The following is a 20,729-nucleotide window of genomic DNA, read 5'->3' on the forward strand; positions in this document are numbered from 1 at the left end:
TACAGCATCTCTCCCTGGACCATCTCTCCCTGCATGCAGTGCCAGCCTCCTCACTGGCCTTGTGGCTGCCCCTTCTGCCCCACCTACAGTCTATTTTCTATATCACAGCCAAGTGGAGCTCAACAAATGTGATGGGCTTATTAAAATCCTCTGATGGCTTCTTACTGTATTTAGCAAAGAACTAGAATTCCTTGCTTTGCCTGGGAGCTTATACATGACCTGCTCCTCCCTCTCTGGCCTCTCTTCTTGGGCTTTCCCATGTGCTCCTTGTTCCAGCCATACTGGCCTCCTCTGCACTGCTCCAAGTTAGCTGCTGCCTCAGAGCCTTTGCACTTGCTATTCCTCCTGCTTAGACTGCCATTTCCAGACCTCTGCATGGCTGACCCTCTCACTCCATTCAGGTCTCTGCACATTGTCCCTGCCACAGTGCCCTTCCATGGCCTCCCTGTGTGGTGGCTGCTGTCACTGTCATCCTTCATCTTGTTTTGTTTTTCTTCATAGCACCTGATATCATTTGTTAATCTGTTTATTGTTCTTCTGCCCCACAGGGATGTCACTTAAGTGAGAACAGGGACCTGTCTGTCTGTTAATGGCAGTGTCCCCAGTGTACAACAGGGCCAGCCTTTCAGCCTGTTTTGTGTAGTCCGTGGTATATGTGAGTGAATATATGTGTGTGACTGTACAGGGCTTTGTCTTTGTACCTAAGCCCTGGGGTCAGAGCAGGTCCAGGGTCATTTAGGAAGGCATCTCCAGGGTTTACGGACCCTACATGTGAGGAAGAGGGGAGAAGGAAGATGGAGATTAGAATTTCCCCCCTATGGCATGCAGCCCCATGGCCTTGCTGACTAATGAGCCCTGCTGCCCTGAGGAACCCACTGCGAGGCCCCCTTTCTAGGGTGAATGCTACTTCTATGGAGCCATAAGTGGTACCATCTATCGGGCCCTGCGTGATTATAAGCAAGTAACAGTCTCCTGCAGGGGGCGGGACTACTATGACTACTTCCTGCAATGGTGAGATGCAGCACAGGGAATGTGGATGGCCTTTGCCCAGTGAGTCTGTGGTGGGTGTGGCCTGCATGGGGCTGAAGGCTCTCCTACAACCTTTTTGGCACCAGGGACCAGTTTTGTGATCTATGGGTCTGCGGCCTCGAGGGTCAGGGAACCCTGTCCTACATGATGGAATAGGGGACTGGAGTGGTGAGACTGAGGAGAGGTGCTCTTTGTGGTGCACAGGAAACCCTCCCGGGCCTATCACTGCGTCATGGGTGCATGCAGTGCCTACTTCACCAGTATGCTGGACACCAGACGGAAGGGCAGGAACATCATGGTCCTCAGGCACCCACTGGTATGTCTTTCCCAGGGGTGGGGGAGCAGGGGGACAGCAGGGGACTTGTGCTGACCTCACTTCTGATCTTCCTTCCTGACTGTCTCTCCCTGTAGAGTAATCCCATGCATGGCCTTTGAGGCCCTGCTGTCGTACCTATACACAGGTGATCTCTCACTCTCAGGCCTGGGTTGGGCAGGTAGGGAGGGGGCTGCTTTTCTGTTCTGGAGCAAACCCAGCTATGGCCTTGGGCTGAACTTTCACTACCTGGTGCTTTGTCCTCTGCAGTGAGAGTCAGTTTCAGTTGACTCCAGGGTTGGGTTTGCAGACAATGGGCTGGTATATCTGCTGAGGAAGAGCTTGTTTCACCCACAAACTGAGCCCCCCTCCCCTCTGTTCTGGGGCCTGTAGAACTCAGGCATTGGCTCTTATGGGGAAATCAAGGCAGCATGTAGGCCCAGAAGTCCCAGCCCTGCAGCCAAGTGGCTGAGCAGGAGGGACCACCTGTGAAACTACATGCCTGGGTACTGCTAATATCCCCGCTCAAGTCCTGACTGAGCCTCCCATACTGCTCCCAGGCCACCTGGATGTCAGTGTGGAACACAGTGACTGTGAGTGCGTGGCCAAGCAGTGCCAGCTATTGAATGAATGACCTTTAGGCCAAGTGCAAGGAAGTGTCTCTGTACTGTGTGTCCAGGCTTTGAGGTCCATGGATTTGGGCAGGAACTGGAAGGGCCAGCCTGGCTCCCTGAAGCTGCATTGTCTCCTCTGCAGTGGCATCCAAGCCGGGCATTTACACGTATGTGAAGGTGCTGAGCATCAGGCCCTTCCCACCAGAGGAACCCTGGCTCTGGGAGGACCTGGTCTTACTGGCCGACTGCCCCCTGCTCCCTGAGCTCCTACTTAAGCACACAGGCTTGGATCTGGGTCTGATGGGCAGGAGACATTTCTGGGGACCAGGCTGTGGTAGGCAAGCCCCACATTTGGGTTATATTCCTGGTGTAGCCTTGAACCAATCACTTCCCTTTTCTGAGCCTAGTTGTTTACTTTTGTTGTTGTCTTGTATTTAGATCTGCAAATAGGGTGGCAGTCCACTCCTCCAGGATCAAGTTAGAGAAGGCTCTTGGCTGAAGCCAACCATTCTGCCTTAAAATCTGTCCTAATGTCTGTTTCTGAGTGGAGGGTTACAGCTTTCTCTGTCACAAGATGTCCACCTCCTCTCCCCCACCTCCCCTTAAGCCCTGGGCCAAGTCCTCTGGGCACAGCTATGGCCCTGGCCTTTCCTAAGCCCAGCCTTCCCCAAACCTTCTTGTGTGGCCGCATTGACTCCTTCCGGGCCCTGCTGGATGACAACTTCTCAGAGAATGAGGGGCAGTAGGCCATTGGTGACCGTTTGGCCATCACCCTGTATCTTGCCCTACATCTTCACCCATGTATGCTATCTACTACATATACAACAACCACCCCAAGGTGCAGGCTGGGGTGGTCTGCTTGCACTGTACCAGGGGCTGGGAGTTGGGGAGCACCATGGTCAGCATAGATACACAGCCCATGTCACTGGGGCTTCAAAGGTGTGCTCAGGTCCTGACTGGCTCTGAGAGACAGGTTTTCTATGATGCTGGAGAGGAAGCATGGGGCCCATTTGGATTTTTCTTTTAGTCATAGGGGTCCTCTTTAGGTTCCATAACAGAAATGAGTGACAAAACCCATGTCATGAGCACATGACACTTGGGGACATAGTGTCAGCCACATGGGATTTCCAACTTCTTCAACCAGAGGACAGTAACCCTAGATTTCCACAACAGTGGGGATCCCTGAGCCTTCTGCCTGTAGTTTGCTGCAGACCCTGAGGTTCTCTATCTCCTGTCCACTGTTCTGTTGCTGCCTGCCTGTGTCTTCATCTGTTCCAAGGCCTCCTTAACACAGGGCACCATGGGCGGCAGCAGATAGTACCAAGAGTGTTCTCTTCCAGGGTGTGTGTGTGTGAAGGTCACTGTACACGCGGTAGCTTCTGGAAGAGAGAACTTTGTCTCTTGTCCCTGTGGAGGTGAGTGACCCGGGGCGGTCAGCTTGCTGGTTGTCCGTTCCCTCTTGGGCTGCAGGCCATATCCAACCTGTTTGTGAATAAATTTTTACTGGGACACAAGTACACCCATTCATTTCTGTACTGTCCGTGGCTGCTTTTGCACAATGGCAGAGCTGAGCAGCTGTGAAAGAGACCCTGTGGCACACAGTATTTACCACATAGCCCTTTAGAGAACCCCTCCTACCTCTATTTTATTTCTCCTGTAGCGTAGTCCAGCTCTCTGGCCCCTGCTACCCCAGCATCCACCTTGGCCCATCCCAGACCCAGAAAGCTTTGCCGCCCAGAGGGCAGCTTATTAATGACTCAGGGCAATGACTTGGGCTCCAAACCTGGTTTGACTCTAGGTTAGTTCCCGAAAGAGCTGTGAGATCTTGGGCTAACTACTCAACTACTTTGTGTTTCAGTTTCCTCCTCTAGAAAATGGGGCTACTGATAGCTATACCTCCTAAGGTCTTCTGTGGATGAATACGCATGTTGCAAGTACAGTGCCTGGCACAAGTAAGCGCCATGCACGTGGCCTGTAATGGGTTAACAGAGGTCCCGTCTGCTCTGTTTCCAGCCTGCTTCCTGTGGCAGTCCGGAGTCTGGACCAAAGCTAAGCACATGGTCTCTCCCAGCACAGGGTACAACTATGGCTATGCCCTAAATCCCACAGCCTCTATGGGTGGGTGGGAGGAGCTGGTAAATAGTTACTTCCCCACCTTTAGTAGGGTTCCTGCCTCAGTTTTATCAGAAGCAACTTTTCTGACAGCCTTTTAAGGCAGGCATGATTGTCTGCACCTCACAGGGAAGCTGAGGCACAGAGGTGAAGTGATTTGCCCAAGATGTCACAGCTAGAATTTTCTTTCCCAGGTCTGTGTGATTCAGAACTTAGGCTCTGCCCTGCCTGAGGCATGGGAATCCCAGGCTCTTGTGTCCCTTCTGGTCCCATGGATGCCTGCAGGGATCTGGGCAAGGCACGTGGCATGGGTAGGGAGTTCCTGTTCTGCTTGAAGCCTCCAACCTCTCCCCAGCAGGTCCCAACCTTACTGCTGGGACCCTGAGAGGCCTTGGTGACCTTGGGGTGCACCCACCCTCACCTCTTATTTAATTGCAGCCATCCCCCCACCCCAACCCAAGGTGGCCTACAATGTGCTGAACACGGCCAACATGTACCTATTGCTGGGTCTGAAATGACTGTGTGGCTGCAGTCTAGACCAGCTGCTGGATGACGACAGTGTGGTAGGTGTGTTCCTGTGGCCAAGGTGTGGTGCACCTTGAGGACCAGTGCACTGAGTACATGGCCAGGTTATCAAGAAAGTGGGTTGGTGGATGCTTCGGCAGGTGGGGGCAGGCTGTGGTTGGTGGTGGGTAGTGGGCATGCCCTTAGCCAGTCTGTTCACAGCTGGTGGAGTGGGAGGACTTCTCAGGCTGTGAGGGAGGAGGCGGTGGCTCTGGTGGCTGGCAGAAGCCAGACTCCATCTTGCTGATAGATGACATCTGCTTCTATATGAGCAGCATGGGAGTCATATAGACCTACAGCAACATCAAGGATACACAGCAGCAGCTATGTGCTCTTGAGGACCTGCTGGTGTCTATTGGCCTAGATTGCAGATTGCCACGGGGCCAGTGGCTCCCTATGGACTGCACCTGTGGTTTGGTCAAACGTGCGCTCACTGGTGTACCGGAGGACCCCAGAGAGGTTCACCTAGAGATAAGCTTCCTCCCGCAGTTCACAAACCAGACCCCAAGGCCCTGGGGCTGTGCACCACTCTTCACCTCCCTCCCCCAGAACCCCCTCCACACCCCATCCTGGCTCTTTCTGGCTATTTGCTTCCTAAAACCAAGCTTGCTGCCTTCTTGACAGTGGAACTCCAGAGTGAAGGAAGATTTTAGCTTTAGTTGATAGGCTTAGGTGATTAGTGCATGGGGAAAGCTGTTATTCCAGGAAGATCCACAAGCAGTTCAACTCTTTGTGCCTCAGGGGGTCTGTAAGATGCGGAGATGGTATCTGAGCCATTGTGTTCCAAGGAGGGATGCAGATAAAGAATTGTTGATCAGCAGATAGAGAAGTACATACTAGGAAAACTGCCACCAGACTGCAACTCTAATCCAATTAATCTTTTTTCCAAACCCTTTACCTACCCTTTCTTCTTATAAAAAGGTCAGCTTGAAATGAAATGTTAAGATGGGTTTTGATGGCACATAACCCTCTGTGTTCTCAGATCTCCAGCCGTCTGAATAAAGCACCCATAAGGATTCAATCCTTGTCTTTACTTATTGGTTCTGGTAATGGCAGGCAGCATGACCGACTTTTCCGATTTCATATTCTGATGATCCAGATGGGACACCTTCAGACTCTGGTAAGTGGGTATTTGGCGGGGAGTCCCATTGGCTGTGTGGACTGGGGGACCCTAAGGTGCGAATTTGGAGACTCCCTAACAGCTGCCAAGTGATTTCACTTGGGGACGCTCTTCTAATTCTTGGCACTCCCTGTTGCCTTCATTTTCAATTAAATCACTGAGCTTTCTGATTTGTTTGCTGGAACTTGAACTAGAGTGGAAAATTTTTGCAAAACCCCCATGGTGACAGTTGTCCCCAAAGAAGTAGAGAATGTTAGTTTTGTGGTTGCAAACCCCATGGGGACAGTTGCCCCCAAACAAGTCATGTATCAGCCAAGCATAGGTAGCAACTACCCCTAGCTAGCAACGGTTGTGTTGTGCTACTACCCCTAGCTAGCAACCCAGCATATAGGTTTATACTATATAAGCAGCTTTGTACTGAGGCTCGGGGCTACTCACTTGAATCCCTGCATGGAGTGAGAGTGGGTAGTCGCTGGCCAGCTAATAAAGGCTCTTTAAATTCTAATTTGTTGTGTCCAACTGTTTGGTTCTTGCACTTGGTCCACAACAGTTTGGAATTGCAGTCCTGGGTTAATTAAGGTACCTTCTAGTTTACGGAGCTCTCTCTGTCTTGTAGAATTATGTTACAGAGCTCTGTTTGATAAAGAGGTCCCTTCTGGTTTGTGCTATATTACAGAGCTTTATCTAGTAGAATGGCAGTCCCAGGTTACAACTTAAAATGGTCATCAGGAATTAAGACGCCTTCTGTTTTGTGTGATATAGAGCTCTGTCTGGTAGAATTGGGGGAGGAAGCCTCTATTCTGGGAAACAGCCCTTTGGGATGAATTTTGACTGATTGGTTGACCTATGCTTATGAACCTAAGAAAATGATTTTTTTTTTATTGTGATACTTAAAAGATGCTTTTTTTAATTGTGAACTTAAGAGAATCTTGGCTTATGTATAATCTGGACTCAAGAGAATGCTAGCTACTGAATGGGTCTTTAAACTACTGTACAATACTGAAATTAGAGTTGTTTTGTCAATCAATGATCAGAGAAATGGGAAAACGGCCCAGAGAAAAAAGAATTTGCCTGCAGCAGATAGAGAAGCTTAGAAGAGAGGGACCAGGGAGATAAGGATGGCTGCAGCAAGCATGGTCAGGGCTCCCACTGCCCCTCCATCCCTGGGGGATCCTCCTCCTTACTTGGCTGAGGGAGCCAAAGGAGGTAAGCCTGAACTGGTGTCTCTATCCTGAACCTATTAGGGAACCAAATTTGGTGGATGACAAGATCCTACAGGGGCAGGAAAATCATATTTCAAGGAAAAAGAACACTGCAAAAACAAGTGCCCCAAGCAAGGGAAAAGGAGGTCAGAGTCTGAGAACTCAGGTAAAACTTAACAGTGGGAGGGACAAATTGTAGACTTTCTTAATTGATACCAAAGTGACATATTCCATGGTCATTAGAACACTAGCTGAACTGTAACTGGAATTCCTGGAAGGCCTGAAAGCCAATTTTTATTGAAGCCATTTAGAATGTGCTGTGGGAGATGGGTTTTTCTCTTCTGGGAAGGGATTTGTTGACCATACTGCTCAGATCACTTTCTCTCCAGAAGAATGACAGCTCCACCTACAGGTCCTTCCTGAGCATGCCTGGCATTTTCTTATGAAACTGGGAAGGAGGAAAGCAACCCTGGCTGTAAGAAATTGAGAACCAGGTAAACCCCATTGTGTGGACTGCTGGAAGGCAACCTCCTTTGTTAAAGTTGGCCTCAAACCAGGGGTGCGGACTCTCAGTATGAGGCATATACCTGCGAAAGGAGGACCTAGAAGGAATATGCCCAATAACACAGAAGTTTCAAGAGTATGGACTCATTTGGTATTGCCACACTCTACAATACAAGATTTAAGGGCCATAAATGACAGTGTACATAATAACATACTTGGCACAGTCTCTGGTACTCAGTATTGGACTTAAAAGATGCTTTCTTTTGCATTCTGGTTGACCAAGACTCTCAACTGTTGTTTGCTTTTGAATGGCAGGACTTGGAATCTTGCGGCAAGACTCAGTACTACTGAACAGTCTTACCACAAGGATTCAAGAACTTGCCCACAATTTTTTGGGAGACTGAGCCAGGACTGAAAAGATCTAAAACTAGAAGGGAATCTCTGTTATAATATGTAGATGTATCATTTAACTAATACTATAAGTATATTGAATGATTTTACATCTTGTGGCTATAAAGTATCAGCACAGAAGGCCCAGATTTGCCAACAAGCAGTTAGGTTGGGTTAGGTTGGGTTCCTGCTTGAACTCGGCAGACGAAGTCTTATTGGGCTTGTCAAAGAAACTAGATCACACTGTCCAGGGGTGGCCAGCATGCTTGAGAGCTGTAGTAGCCACCTGGGAGCTCTTACAGGAAGCTGGAAAGTTTTCCTTGGGACAGCCTATCACCATTTATGCAGCTCACCAAGTGTTGAGCCTGCTGGAGCAAAAAGAAAATTTGTGCTTTCTGCTGGAAGAAAGGGAGAGTACCAAGGAATTCTTCTTGACAGTCTCAACATCTCCCTCAAAATTAATTGACTTACAGGACCATCCTCTAGAAGAATCAGACTGGACCCTTTATGCAGATAGAAGCAGTTATATGGACAAAGGAAACAGAAAGGCTGGGTATACAGTTATAATTCTTGAAGGAATAGTAGGCCAAGGCCTTACTGCTAAGAACCTCTGCTCAGAAAGCTGAACTGATTGCATTGATGAGGGCACTGGAATTGTCATGTGAAAAGATAGTGAAGTGTATATTGACTCGAGGTCCTGGAATTTCTAAAGCCATATGGAAAACATAAGCTAGATGTGCTGTGTGCTAGAAGAACAACCCCAAGACAGATCCCCATCAGAAGGAAGAAGGGAAACAATACCAAGGACAGTGCCCATTTGAAGATTGGGAAATAAACTTTACCCAGATGCTGAGGGTTCAGGGATGGAAATACAGTATTTGTTAGTCTTTGTTGATACCTTTTCAGGATGGGTAGAGACCTATCCTACTAGAACTGAGAAATCCTTGGAGGTAGTGAACCTTACTGAGGGAAATAATTCCTCGCTTTGGTCTACCTGGCAGCATCCAGAGCAATAATGGAAATGCTTTTGTTTCAGAAATTACATGGAACGTTAGTATCTTTTTAGGAATCAAGTGGAAACTTCACACGATATGGAGTCCTCAGGCTTCTGGGAAGGTAGATAACATGAATTACACCTTGAAGAAATATGTAGCCAAACTGTGTCAATAAACTCATCTCCATTGGAATCAAGTTTTACATATTGTTCTGCTCAGGATAAGGGTGACTTCTCAAAACAGGATTCAGTTGAGTCCTTATGAAATTGTGAACTATGTGCATTTAAGTCAGACCATAGCTGTGATTAATGATAGCTGTATTCGAGATCTCTCCCCAACAGGTTTGCTACGTTCCTTTGAGCCTGGAGATAAGGTGCTACTTAAGACTTAGAAGACAAGATCCCTGGAAAGCCAAGTAGAAGAAAAGTAGACTGGAACTTATGTCAAACTTTCATTTCATGTCTTGTAGGCATTTGTACTGTTACAGCCACTCGGTGATTTATAAGACGAGAGACCCCAGTCCAGCTCCTTCCCATAGCCTCTACCTCCCCTTCTATATTCTTGTGACTTGTCTATATCTCTTGTAAAGTTATATTTTACAGGATATCTAGCTTTTTGCAAAGATAATTGTTTTACAGAGAATTCGAGCATGACTAAAAGCTGCAGCTGCAACTAGAGATAACCTTATGACCCTGCGAACCTGCCTTTCTCTTATTGCCAGACACTTCTGCAGCGCTGCCCAGCCCCCACTTCCCAAAGCTGAAAAAGCAAAGCCCCTAAAAACCCTATCCCAACTCCATTCGAGGTCAGTGCCCTGTTAGAGACTCAGGTCTTGGCCCAGAGGCCGGCAATAAACCTCTTGCTTACTCTATACACTGCCTCAGATTGTTCAGTCTCGCCTGTGTAGCAGCAACAGTACTGTCCTGGAAAGATAATTGGGGACCTGTGGTAACTCTAAAGGTAAGGGAAATGTTTCATTTAAATACGTTAATGTAGCCCCGTCTGGAAAATGTGCCACTTTTGTCATCTGTACTAAAAACTGTTTTAGATGAACTGCAACACCACCACTAATGTTTCTTATGCCATTAGTCACATTAAATTGCTTGCAGGATGGTTTCTAATATGTGGGAGGACTGTTCATTAAACAGCAAAATTATTTTAAAATAATTTTATCTGCTTTTATGTTGTTTTAGTTTGTAAGGTAATCTTTAGAAATAAGGTAATTAAGAACCACCAGGGGGGAAATGATATGGAAACTCAAGAGTTAAAGATTTTAGCCTTAGTTGATAGGCTTATGTAATTAATGCATGTAGAAAGCTGTTATTCCAGGAACTGGCATGAATGACCACATGACTCCAGGAAGTCCACAAGCAATTCAACCTTTGTTCCTCAGGGGCTCTGCAAGCGATGTGTTTCAGGGAGGGATGCAGATAAAGAATTGTTGATCAACAGATAAAGAAGCACTAGAAAAATCACTGGATTGGAACTCTTATCCAAGTAACGTTTTTTTCCAAACCCCTTACCTATTCTTTCTTCTTATAAAAAGGTCAGCTCGAAATAAGATGTTAAGATGGCTTTTGAGGGTACCCAACCTGCCATCTTCTCAGATCACTGGCCATCTGAATAAAGCACCCATAAATATTCAATCCTTGTCTGTACTTATTGGTTCTGGTAGTGACAGGCAGCACAAACACTGACTTTTCCAGTTTTATTCTCACAGGCACAGAAATGGCCAGCAGGGAGCAGGAGGGTCTGTTGCAGAGCGAATGGGGGCTCTTTCACATGGCACCTTCGTGTAAAACCCAACAATTAGTGTCGAGGAAAACAGGTCTTTATTTACAATATTCCAACCTGGGGAGGACAGTGAGCACTTCAGCTCAGAGCCCTGTTCTCCCACGGGACCCAGCACTTCTCTTGTTCCCCAAAAGGCTAGAAGCCAAAAACATGCCCAGAAGTTCCCCATCCCTTATCTGTCAGCTGTCTCCTTCAGGATCTGGGGTACTGTTACAGAAACAGGGGTGTTCCAAAAAACCCCAGAGTTTGCTGCTGGGGGATGGGGAGAAGGAAGCAGCTTTTGGAATGCCTCCACATGCCTGAGGCTGGTGGCTAGTGTCTTTCTTATGCAAATGGCTTTAATGCATCCAAAGCCTCAGGCAGATGGGAGAAGTCTTGAACCAGGGGAAGGTACGGAAAGCACACAGAGCCTACGTAAGGGTCTGTGAATGGTCAGAACTGTTTGCAACGCCCACTGCGTCAGATGACGCAGTCAGGGATATATAAGCAGCTGCAAACATTTTAGCTGAGACTCTCTCACTCTCTGACTCGGGCTTTCACTTGCGCACTCGCTCTGGCTCTGGCGCTCTCGCTCTGGCTCTGGTGCTCTCGCTCTGGCTCTGGCGCTCTCGCTCTGGCTCTGGCTCTGGCTCTCGCTCTCTCGCTCTCGCTCGCGCGCTCGCTCTCGGGCTCTCGCTCTCTCGCTCTCTCGCTCTCTCGTGTGCTCCCTCCACGTAGCTTGGTGAAGGGGCCTTCTCCATGTGGCTTGGAGAAGGGGTCTCCAGGCTGCTTTAAGAGGCTCTCGCCATGCAGTTTTGAGAAGGAGAGAAGATCCACGTGGTTTGCAGGAAGAAGGCAGTTTGCAAGGAGGCTGAGAATCCAGGTGGTTCTGCATTGAGAGCTGGAGGGCACCACAGCACAGAAAGGACCTCCCCAATCAGATTGAATGATTGGCAGCTGCTGGTAAAGCTGAACTGTGTTTGGAAAGTAGGGAAACGTTTTCTCTGACTTTCCTAAAACTAGCCTGGTTTGGAAGGGGGGGAGGCAAGCATATGTGTTTGTGGGTGTTTTAAAGAGCATAAGACTTAACAACAGAAATCCACAAATAACTAAATCTATATAACTGTTAAATAAACAATTCTTTTTCTTTTCACTAAACTCTGGTATTGAGAGTTATAATTTTGGCGGCGGGCAATTGGGCACCTAACTAAAGAGCCCGTGGGTTTGTTTTCAACTGGAGTAGCCCAGGGGTTCCGTAACAGTACGATGTCATCAGCCTCCGTGTAACAGTCTGGGAAAACATGTGCCATGTTGCACTGGATCATGTTGCACTCTCTCTGTCCTTTTCAAAGCCACATGGAGTTCTCCCTTTCCTTTCCAAGCTGAATGGACTTCTCTTCCCCAAAATGTCTGCTGCCTATTTTAAAGTCCCTGACTGCGTCCTGTGATGCTGTGGGTGTGATGCTGTGGGTGTGGTAACCAGTTCTGACCATTCACAGAACCTTGCGTAGGCTCTGTGTGCTCTTTCCGCACCATTCCATGGTCAAAACCCCTCCTGTCTCCTTGGGGCCTTGGAAGAACCAAAGCCATTTGCATAACTAAGACACTAGCCACTAGCCATAGTTATACAAAGGCATCTTAAAAGCTTCTCCCTTCTCCCCATCCCCCAACCCGCAGGCTCTGGGGACTTTGGGGGACCCCACTCTGTAACAGGTCTGGCGGCAATAAAGCTTGAATTCACTGTGGGAGCCTTAGCCCCATGAAGGAAGTGGAGTGGAGTGATAGTGACAGGGAAGTTTCTGGAGTTGAGGCTCCTCAAGGAGAGGGTTGGGTGCCCAACTGGGGCCCCTCAGGGGTTAGGGGGTCCCCTGGGTCTGTGGGTCTGGAGTAGGCAGCTGCTGTCTGCGAGGGCCCTGATATCTCCCAGCTGAACTTCTCATTTCACACACACACACGCAGACACCCATGGTGGGACGCCCCACAGGGCAGAACTGCCCCATGAGCTCCTCTTGGTAAAGTCATACTGACCCAACTACCTGCCCTTGGAGGCCCTGGAGTATGTTTCGTCAGGTCGGGCTGACTGAGGACACAGCTGCTTACCCCTCAGCCAGGTTAAGAGAAAAAGGAAAAGCTGGTGTTCATGCTGCCTGTCATCTACCAGACCCAATAAGCAGAGACAGGGACTGAACCTTTATGGGCGCTTCATCCAGATGGTGGACAGTTTGAGAAGATAGTGGGTTTGTGCCCTAACAGATTATCTTAAATTCCATTTTAAACCGACCCTTTTTATAAGGAGAAGAAAAATGTAGGTAAGGGGTTTGGAATTCAGGGAAAAAGTTAATCAGATAAAAGCTGCAGCATTCTTTTATCTGTGCTCTGGGCTTTGGTCTTTATCTGTGTCCTGGGCGTGGGTGGTTGTCTCACCCTGAGTACAATAGCTCAGATACCATCTTGATTGCTTGCAGTCCTCCTGAGGCACAAAGTTGGAACTGCTTATGGTCTCCTGGAGCCAAGGTGGGTCATACCTTCAGTTCCTAGAACAATAGCTTTTTACATGTATTGATTGCTAAGTTTTATTAGCGATTACCTGAAACTAAAGCTTTTCTAACATTTGAGCCCCTCATCATTTCCCCACTGTTGCTTAAAACTGTCATTTCTATGAGATCAGTTTCTTAAGGAAGTGCTCATTTTGCAGTTGAGCATGTATTTTAGCATTAGACCATCTGGTAAGGGGCTTAAGAATACACTTAATTGCAGATTTACATGAGGGGGCACTTTGTAAGCAGCAACAAGCTATGATACTGAAAAAAATAAAAAACAACAACAACAAGTGCCTCTTTGAGATCAGCAATACTAGGCAACCAGGAGGTTAGTTTAGAGAAATCAAGACCAAAGAATCCCTCTCTTTGTTTTATGTTGGATACTACTTCATTTATTTGCCTTATTTTATGCTCTATGAGCTGTGAATTATCAGGTTGAAACAGCAGAGTCCTTTAAATTATTCATATTCATGATTATGTCTTTTTTTCCCTTCCAGCAATCCCACCCTGCCCTTAGTTCATTTCCATGGGTCGTGCATATAAGTTCTTTGGCTTCACCCTTTCCTATATTATTCTTAACTTCCCCCTGTCTATTTTGTACCAACCAATTATGCTTCTCAATCCCTGGATCATTTCCTCATTTCTCCCCTTTCCCCCTCCCAGGTGATAACCCTGCAAATGATCCCCATATCTATGATTCTGTTTCTATTCTGGTTTGCTTAGTTGGATTTTGTTTTTATTTTTTAGATTCAGTTGTTGACAGTTGTGAGCTTGTTGTCATTTTAATGTTCACAGTTTTAATATTCTTATTTTTAAATAAGTCTCTTTAACATGTCCTGTAATAATGGCTTGGTGGTGATGAACTTCTTTAGCTTTACCTTGTCTGGGAAGAACTGTGTTTGCCCTTCCATTCTAAATGATAGTTTTGCTGGATCGAGTAATCTTGGTTGTAAGTCCTTGCTTTTCATCATTTTGAATACTTCTTGCCACTCCCTTCCTGCCTGCAAAGTTTCTTTTGAGAAATCATCTGATAGTCTTATAGGCACCCCTTTGTAGGTAACTCTCCGCTTTTCTCTTGCTACTTTTAATGTTCTCTGTATCTTGAACCTTTGGCATTTTAATGAGGATGTGTCTTGGTCTGATCCTCTTTGGGCCTATCTTGTTTGGGACTCTGTGCTTCCTGGACTTGTATGTCTATTTCTTTCGCCAAATTTGGAAAGTTTTCCTTCATTATTTCTTCACATAAGCTTTCGATTTCTTGCTCTTCCTCTTCTCCTTCTGGCACCCGTATGATTTGGATGTTGGCATGTTTAAAGTTGTCCCAGAGGTTCCTAAGCCTCTTCTCATTTTTATCAATTGTTTCCTCATTCTGTACCTAGTTGACTGTTTTTTTCTTCCTTATATTGCAAGTCATTGATTTGAATCCTGGTTTCCTTCCCTTCACCATTTGTTTGGTGTGGATTTTCCTTTGTTACACTTAGCATAGCCTTCACTCCTTTCCTTATGCATTTGCCATAATTCAGCATATCTGTCAAGCCTGTGAGCAGCTTTATTACCAGTGTTTTGAACTCTACATCTGTTAGGTTGACTATCTCCTCGTCGATTAGTTCTCCCACTGGAACTTTGATCCGTTCCCTCTTTTGGGCCATACTTCTCTGTCTCCTCATTCTGACAGGCTCCTGTGTTTGTTTGCCTCTGTGTCTTGGCTGTTGCACCTATTACGTTGTAAGGGGCAGAGCCTTAGGTATTCGTCAATATGGGCGACCTGTTTCGCCACGCTGTGGCGCTGTATGTGGGGGAGGGGTCTGAGAGGGAACAATGCCACTTGTTCAGCCCTCGCCCCTTTTCCAGGCACTTCTCCCACTTCCCATATGGGACTGGCGCCTCTGTAGCTGTTGCCCTGAACGTCGTTCCCAGAGTAGGTTGGTCTGCAGATGCTCTAGAACCCTGGGGACCCTTTAAACAAACAGACTCTACTGAGAGACTGGCAGTTTCTTCCTCCGCCCCAACCCCCACTGGTTTTCACAGTCAGAAGCAATGAGGCTTTATTTTCCCAGGTGCTGGAATCATGAGCTGTGCAATTTGGTCTGGTGCTGAGAGTGCTCTCCAGGTGTCCCTCCCTACTATTTAAAATGTGGGACTATGCTTTCTGCCTGTCACTGCCACCGCTGGTGCTGCTGCCACTGCCACGCAGAGTCCTCTCCACCCAGGCTCTGCCCCTCCTACCTGTCTGGGTGAGTATTTCTTCTCTATATCTTTGTTTGTTGGACTTCCATGAAGCTTGACTTTCTGGAACTTATGGTTGTCCCTAGTTTTGAGGTAGTAGTTGTATTCCTTCTTAGTTGTGAAGGAAGACGCATTTTTTTTCTTCCATTTTTTATTGTTGCTCTATTAAAGTCCCATCTTTCCCCTATTGCTCTCCCCTGCCCCACCCACCTACTTCCTCTCTCACAGTCAATGCCCACCTGTTGGCCATGTCCATGGGTCATTTACATTAGTTCCTTGACTAGACCCTTCCCCTTTGTTCACCCCTTCTCCCCCAACCCCCGCCCTTCTGGTCACTGTCAGTCTGTTCCTTGTTTCCATGCCTCTGGTTCTATTTTACTCATTTGTTTTGTTCATTAGGTTCCTTTATTAGGTGAGGTCTTATGGTATTTATCTTTCATCACCTGGCTTATTTCACTAAGTATAATACTTTCCAGTTCCATCCATGTTGTCACAAAAGGCAGGAGTTCCTTCTTTCTTTCTGCTGAATAGAATTCCATCATGTAAATATACCACAGTTTTTTGATCCACTCAGCCACTGATGGGCAATTAGGCTGTTTCCAAATGCTGTTACAATAGCATTTGACTATTGTAAATAGTACTGCTCTGAATATAGGAGTGCATAGGTTCTTCTGAATTGGTGTTTCAGGATTCTTCGGGTATAATCCTAGCAGTGGAATCGCTAGATCAAAAGGAAGTTTCATTTTTAGTTTTTTGAGGAAATTCCATACTGTTTTCACAGTGGCTGTACCAGTCTGCAGTCCCACCAACAGTGCACTAGGCATCCCTTTTATCCACATCCTGGAAAACACTTGTTGTTTGTTGATTTGTTAATGATAGCCATTCTGACCCTTGTGAGGTGGTATCTCGTTGTGGTTTTAATGTGCATTTCTTTGATGGCAAGTGATGTTGAGCATTTATGCCTATGGGCCCTCTATATATCCTCCTTGGAGAAGTACCTGCTCAGGTTCTTTGCCCATTTTTTAATTGGATTGCCTGTCTCCTGGTGTTGAGTCCTGTAAGTTCTTTATATATTTTGTAGATCAAACCTCTGTCTGAGGTATCATTGGCAAATATGTTTTCCCAAATAGTAGGTTCCTTTTTTATCTTGCTGATGCTTTCTTTTGCTGAGCAGTAACTTTTTAGTATGATCTAGTCCCATTTGTTTATTCTTTCCTTTATCCCTTGCCTTGGGAGATATATTGGCAAAAATATTTGTGCCGGATATCTTAGATTTTACTGCCTATGTTTTCCTCTATGACTTTTATGGTGTCATGGCTTATATTTAAGTCTTTTATCCATTTTGAGTTTATTCTAGTGTATGGTGTAAGTGGGTGTTCTAGTTTCTTTTTTCTACATGTTCCTGTCCAGTTCTTCCAACACCGTTTGTTGAAGAGGCTATTTTCACTCCATTTTATGCTTCTTCCCCCTTTGTCAAATATTAATTGACCAAAGAGACCTCGGTTTATTTCTGGGCTCTCTATTCTGTTCCATTGATCTATATGTCTGTTCTTATGCCAGTATCAGACTGTTTTGATTACTGTGGCCTTGTAATATAGTTTGATATCAGGTATTGTTATTTCTCCTACTTTGTTCTTCTTTCTCAAGATTGCTAAGGTTATTCAGGGTCATTTTTGGTTCCATATAAATTTTTGAAGTATTTGTTCTAGGTCTGTGAAATATGTCATTGGTATTTTAATAAGGATTGCATTGAATCTATACATGGCTTTGAGTAGTATGGACATTTTAATGTTGATTCTTCCCATCCTTGAACATGGTATATGCTTCCACTTATTTGTGTCTTCCTTCAGTGTTAGGTAGTTTTCTGAGTACAGGTCTTTTACCTCCTTGGTTCAGTTTATTTTCTATGTACTTTATTTTTCTTGTTGCTATAGTAAGTGGGACTTTTTTTTTTTTTTTAGTTTCTATATCTGATCTATCATTTTTGGTGTACAGAAATGCCTTCGATTTCTGAATATTGACTTTGTGCCCTGCTATTTTGCTAAATTCATGTATTAGGTTGAGTAGTTTTTTGGTGGAGCCAATAGGGTATTATATGTACACTATCATGTCATCTGCAAATAATGCCAGATTTACTTCCTCCTTTTCAATTTGGATGCCTTTTATTTCTTTTTCTTGTCTGATCACCGTGGCTAGAACTTCCAAAACTATGTTGAATAGAAGTGGAGAGAGTGGACATCCTTGTCTTGTTCCTGACCTTAGGGGGAAAGCTTTTAGTTTTTGCCCATTGAGTATGATGTTGGTGGCATGTTTTCTGTATATGGTCTTTATCATGTTGAAATATGCACCCTCTATTCCCAGTGTGCTGGGTGTTTTTATCATATATCAGTGATGAACTTTATCAAATGTTTTTTCATCATCTATTGATTTGATCATGTGATTTTTGTCTTTCATTTTGTTTATGTGGTGTATTATGTTTATTGATTTTCAAGTATTAAACCATCTTTGCACCCCTGGGATGAATCACACTTGATTGTGGTATATGATCTTTTTAATGTGTTGCTGGATCCGGTTTGCCAATATTTTGTTGAGGGTTTTAGCATCTATGTTCATCAACGATATTGGCCTGGAGTTTTCTCCCTTTGTTGCTTTTTGACCTGGTTTTGGAATCAGGATAATACTGGCCGCCTAGAAAGAACTGGAAGTCTTCCTTCCTCTTGGATATTTTGGAATAGTTCGAAAAGGATAATAGTTAGTTCTCTAAATGTTTTATAAAATTCACCTGTGAAGCCATCCAGTCTAGGGCTTTTGTGTGCCAGAGTTTTTTTGATTACTGCTTCAATTTCACTAGTTATTGGTTTATTCAGGCTTTCTGCTTTTTTTTATTCAGTTTTTGGAAGATTGTATGTTTCCAGAAATTTTCCATTTCACTCAGGTTGTCAAATTTCTTGTCATGTAGTTGTTCATAATAATTCCTTACAATCCTTTCTATTTCTGTGGTATTGGTTGTGATTTCTCCTTTTTCATTTCTGATTTATTTATTTGGGTCTTCTCTCTATTTTTCTTGATGAATCTGGTTAAAGGCTTGTCAGTTTTGTTTATCTTTTCAAAGAACCAGCTCCTGGTTTTACCGATCCTTTGAATTGTTCTTTTAGTGTCTATGTCATTTACTTCTGCTTTGATCTTGATTATTTCTTTCCCTGCACTTGCTCTGGGCTTTGTTTGTTATTGTTCCTCTAGTTATTGTAGATGTACGGTTAAGTTTAGTTGAGATTCTTCTATTTTTTAATGTAGGCCTGTATTGCTATGAACTTTCCTCTCAGGACTGCCGTCACTGTGTTTCATAGGTTTTGGGCTGTTGTATGTTCATTATCATTTGTTTCCAGAAACTTTGATTTCTTCCTTTATCTCGTCGTTAACCCATTCATTATTTAATAGCATGTTATTTAGTCTCCATGAATTTGAATGTTTTTGGGTTTTTTTTTCCTGGAGATTGGTTTCCAGTTTCAAGCCACTGTGATCTGAGAAGATTCTTGATATAATTTCAATTTTCTTGAATATGTTGAGGCTTGTTTTGTGTCCTAACATGTGGTTTATCTCTGGAAATGTTCCACATGCATTTGAAAAGAATGTGTATTTTTCTTCTTTGGGGTGAAAGGTTCTGTATATGTTAATTAAATCCATTTGATCTAGAGTGTTGTTCAGTACCACAATATCCTTGGTGTTTCTTTGCTTGGAATATCTGTCCATTGTTTACAATGGGGTTTTAAAGTCCCCTACTATAAGTATGTTGCTGTCGATATCCTTCTTGAAATCTTCCAAGATTTTTCACATATATTTGGGTGCTCTTATGTTGGGTGCAAATATGTTTACAAGGGTTACATCTTCTTGATGGATTGTTCTCTTAAGTATTATGAAATGTCCTTCTTTGTCTCTTCTTATGCCCTTTGTTGTGAAATCTGTTTTGTCTGATATAAGTATTGCTAACCCAGCTTTTTTTTTCATGTCTGTTTGCTTGAAATATTTTTTTCTATCTCTTCATTTTCAGTCTGTGTAGATCTTTTGTTCTGAGGTGGGATCTCTTGTAGTCAGCATATATGTGAGTCATGCTTTGTAATCCATTCAGCTACCCTATGTCTTTTGATTGGTGCTTTTAATCCATTTACATTTAAGGTTATTATTGATAGATACTTATTTGTTGCTATTTTTTCCCTTTGTACCTGTATTCCTCTCTGTCTTTCTCTGTTTATTCATCTTCTTAAAGCAGACCCTTTAGCATCTATCGCAATGCTGGGTTGGTGGAGGTGTATTCTTTTAGCCTTTTTTTTTTTTTTTTTGGTCTGGGAAACTCCTTATTTCCCCTTACATTTTGAATAAGAGCCTTGCTGGGTAGAGTAGTCTTGAGTGTAGGCCTTTGTTTTTCAATGCTTGGAATATTTTTTGCCATTCCTTTCTTGCCTGTAGTGTTTCTGTTCGGAAATCTGATGATAGGCTCATCAGAGTTCCCTTCTATGTTATTAGCTGTTTCTCTTTTGCTGCTTTTATGATTCTCTCTTTGTCTTTGAGTTTTGCCATTTTAATTATGATGTGTCTTGGAGTGGGTATGTTTGGGTTCATCTTCTCTGGGACTCTGTGCTTCCTGGACTTGCATGACATTTTCCTCTCATCAAGTTAGGGAAGTTTTCTGTCATTACTTTTTCAATCAGGTTTTCTATCCCTTGCTCCTCTTCTTCTCTTTCTAGTATTCCTATGATACGGATATTATTATGTTTCATGTTGTCCTGTAGCTCTCTTAATTCGTTTTCATTCTTTTTCAGTCTTTTTTTCATTTTGTTTCACTGTCTGCGAATCTTTTTCTACGTTGCCCTCCAGCTCACTGAGCCAAACTTCCGCTTCATCTAGCCTGCTTTTGTTTCCTTCTACTGTGTTCTTCAGTTCAGAAATTTTATTCTTGATTTCTTCCTGGCTCTTGTTGATCGTTTTCATGTCCTTTTTAATGCTTTTTAGTTCTCAGTAAGTTCCTTCTAGCTTCCCTGGAGTTCTTCATAGTTCACCTTGGGTTCTTTGAGTTTTCTTTGAGCTTGCTGAGCTCATTGAGCTTCCCTATAGTCATTATTTTGAATTCCATGTCTGATAGTTTGCTTACCTCTATTTCATTTAGCACTCTTTCTGGGGATTCTTCCTTTCCTTATGATGAAGCATTGTTTCTTTTTCTTTCCATTTTTTTGTGACTCTTTTTGTTTGTTTCTGCTTCTTAAATAGATCTCATTTGACTTCCGGTCTTTGTGTTGTGACCTTCTGTGGTAGGAGACCTGTGGGATTCAGTGGTGCTTTCTCCTTGATCTAC

The 20,729-nt window shown here is 44.6% G+C and overlaps 1 protein-coding gene across 1 annotated transcript; it reads left to right on the forward strand.

Annotated features, from left to right (window-relative positions):
* Positions 1-1,276: 1,276 nt before the first annotated feature.
* ABTB1 (ankyrin repeat and BTB domain containing 1) lies at positions 1,277-6,157 on the forward strand. Its single transcript, XM_090285011.1, is given in 11 exon segments — positions 1,277-1,349; positions 1,443-1,490; positions 1,903-1,966; positions 1,968-2,011; positions 2,099-2,290; positions 2,590-2,731; positions 2,733-2,760; positions 2,762-2,806; positions 4,530-4,654; positions 4,656-4,713; positions 4,795-6,157. Coding segments are annotated over 11 exon segments (1,263 nt in total). The 5' UTR covers positions 1,277-1,291; the 3' UTR covers positions 5,254-6,157.
* Positions 6,158-20,729: the final 14,572 nt, after the last annotated feature.

This window comes from Furipterus horrens, unplaced genomic scaffold (genome assembly GCF_987537825.1).
Source record: "Furipterus horrens unplaced genomic scaffold, mFurHor1.1.pri manual_scaffold_8, whole genome shotgun sequence".
NCBI classification, from domain to species: domain Eukaryota; kingdom Metazoa; phylum Chordata; class Mammalia; order Chiroptera; family Furipteridae; genus Furipterus; species Furipterus horrens.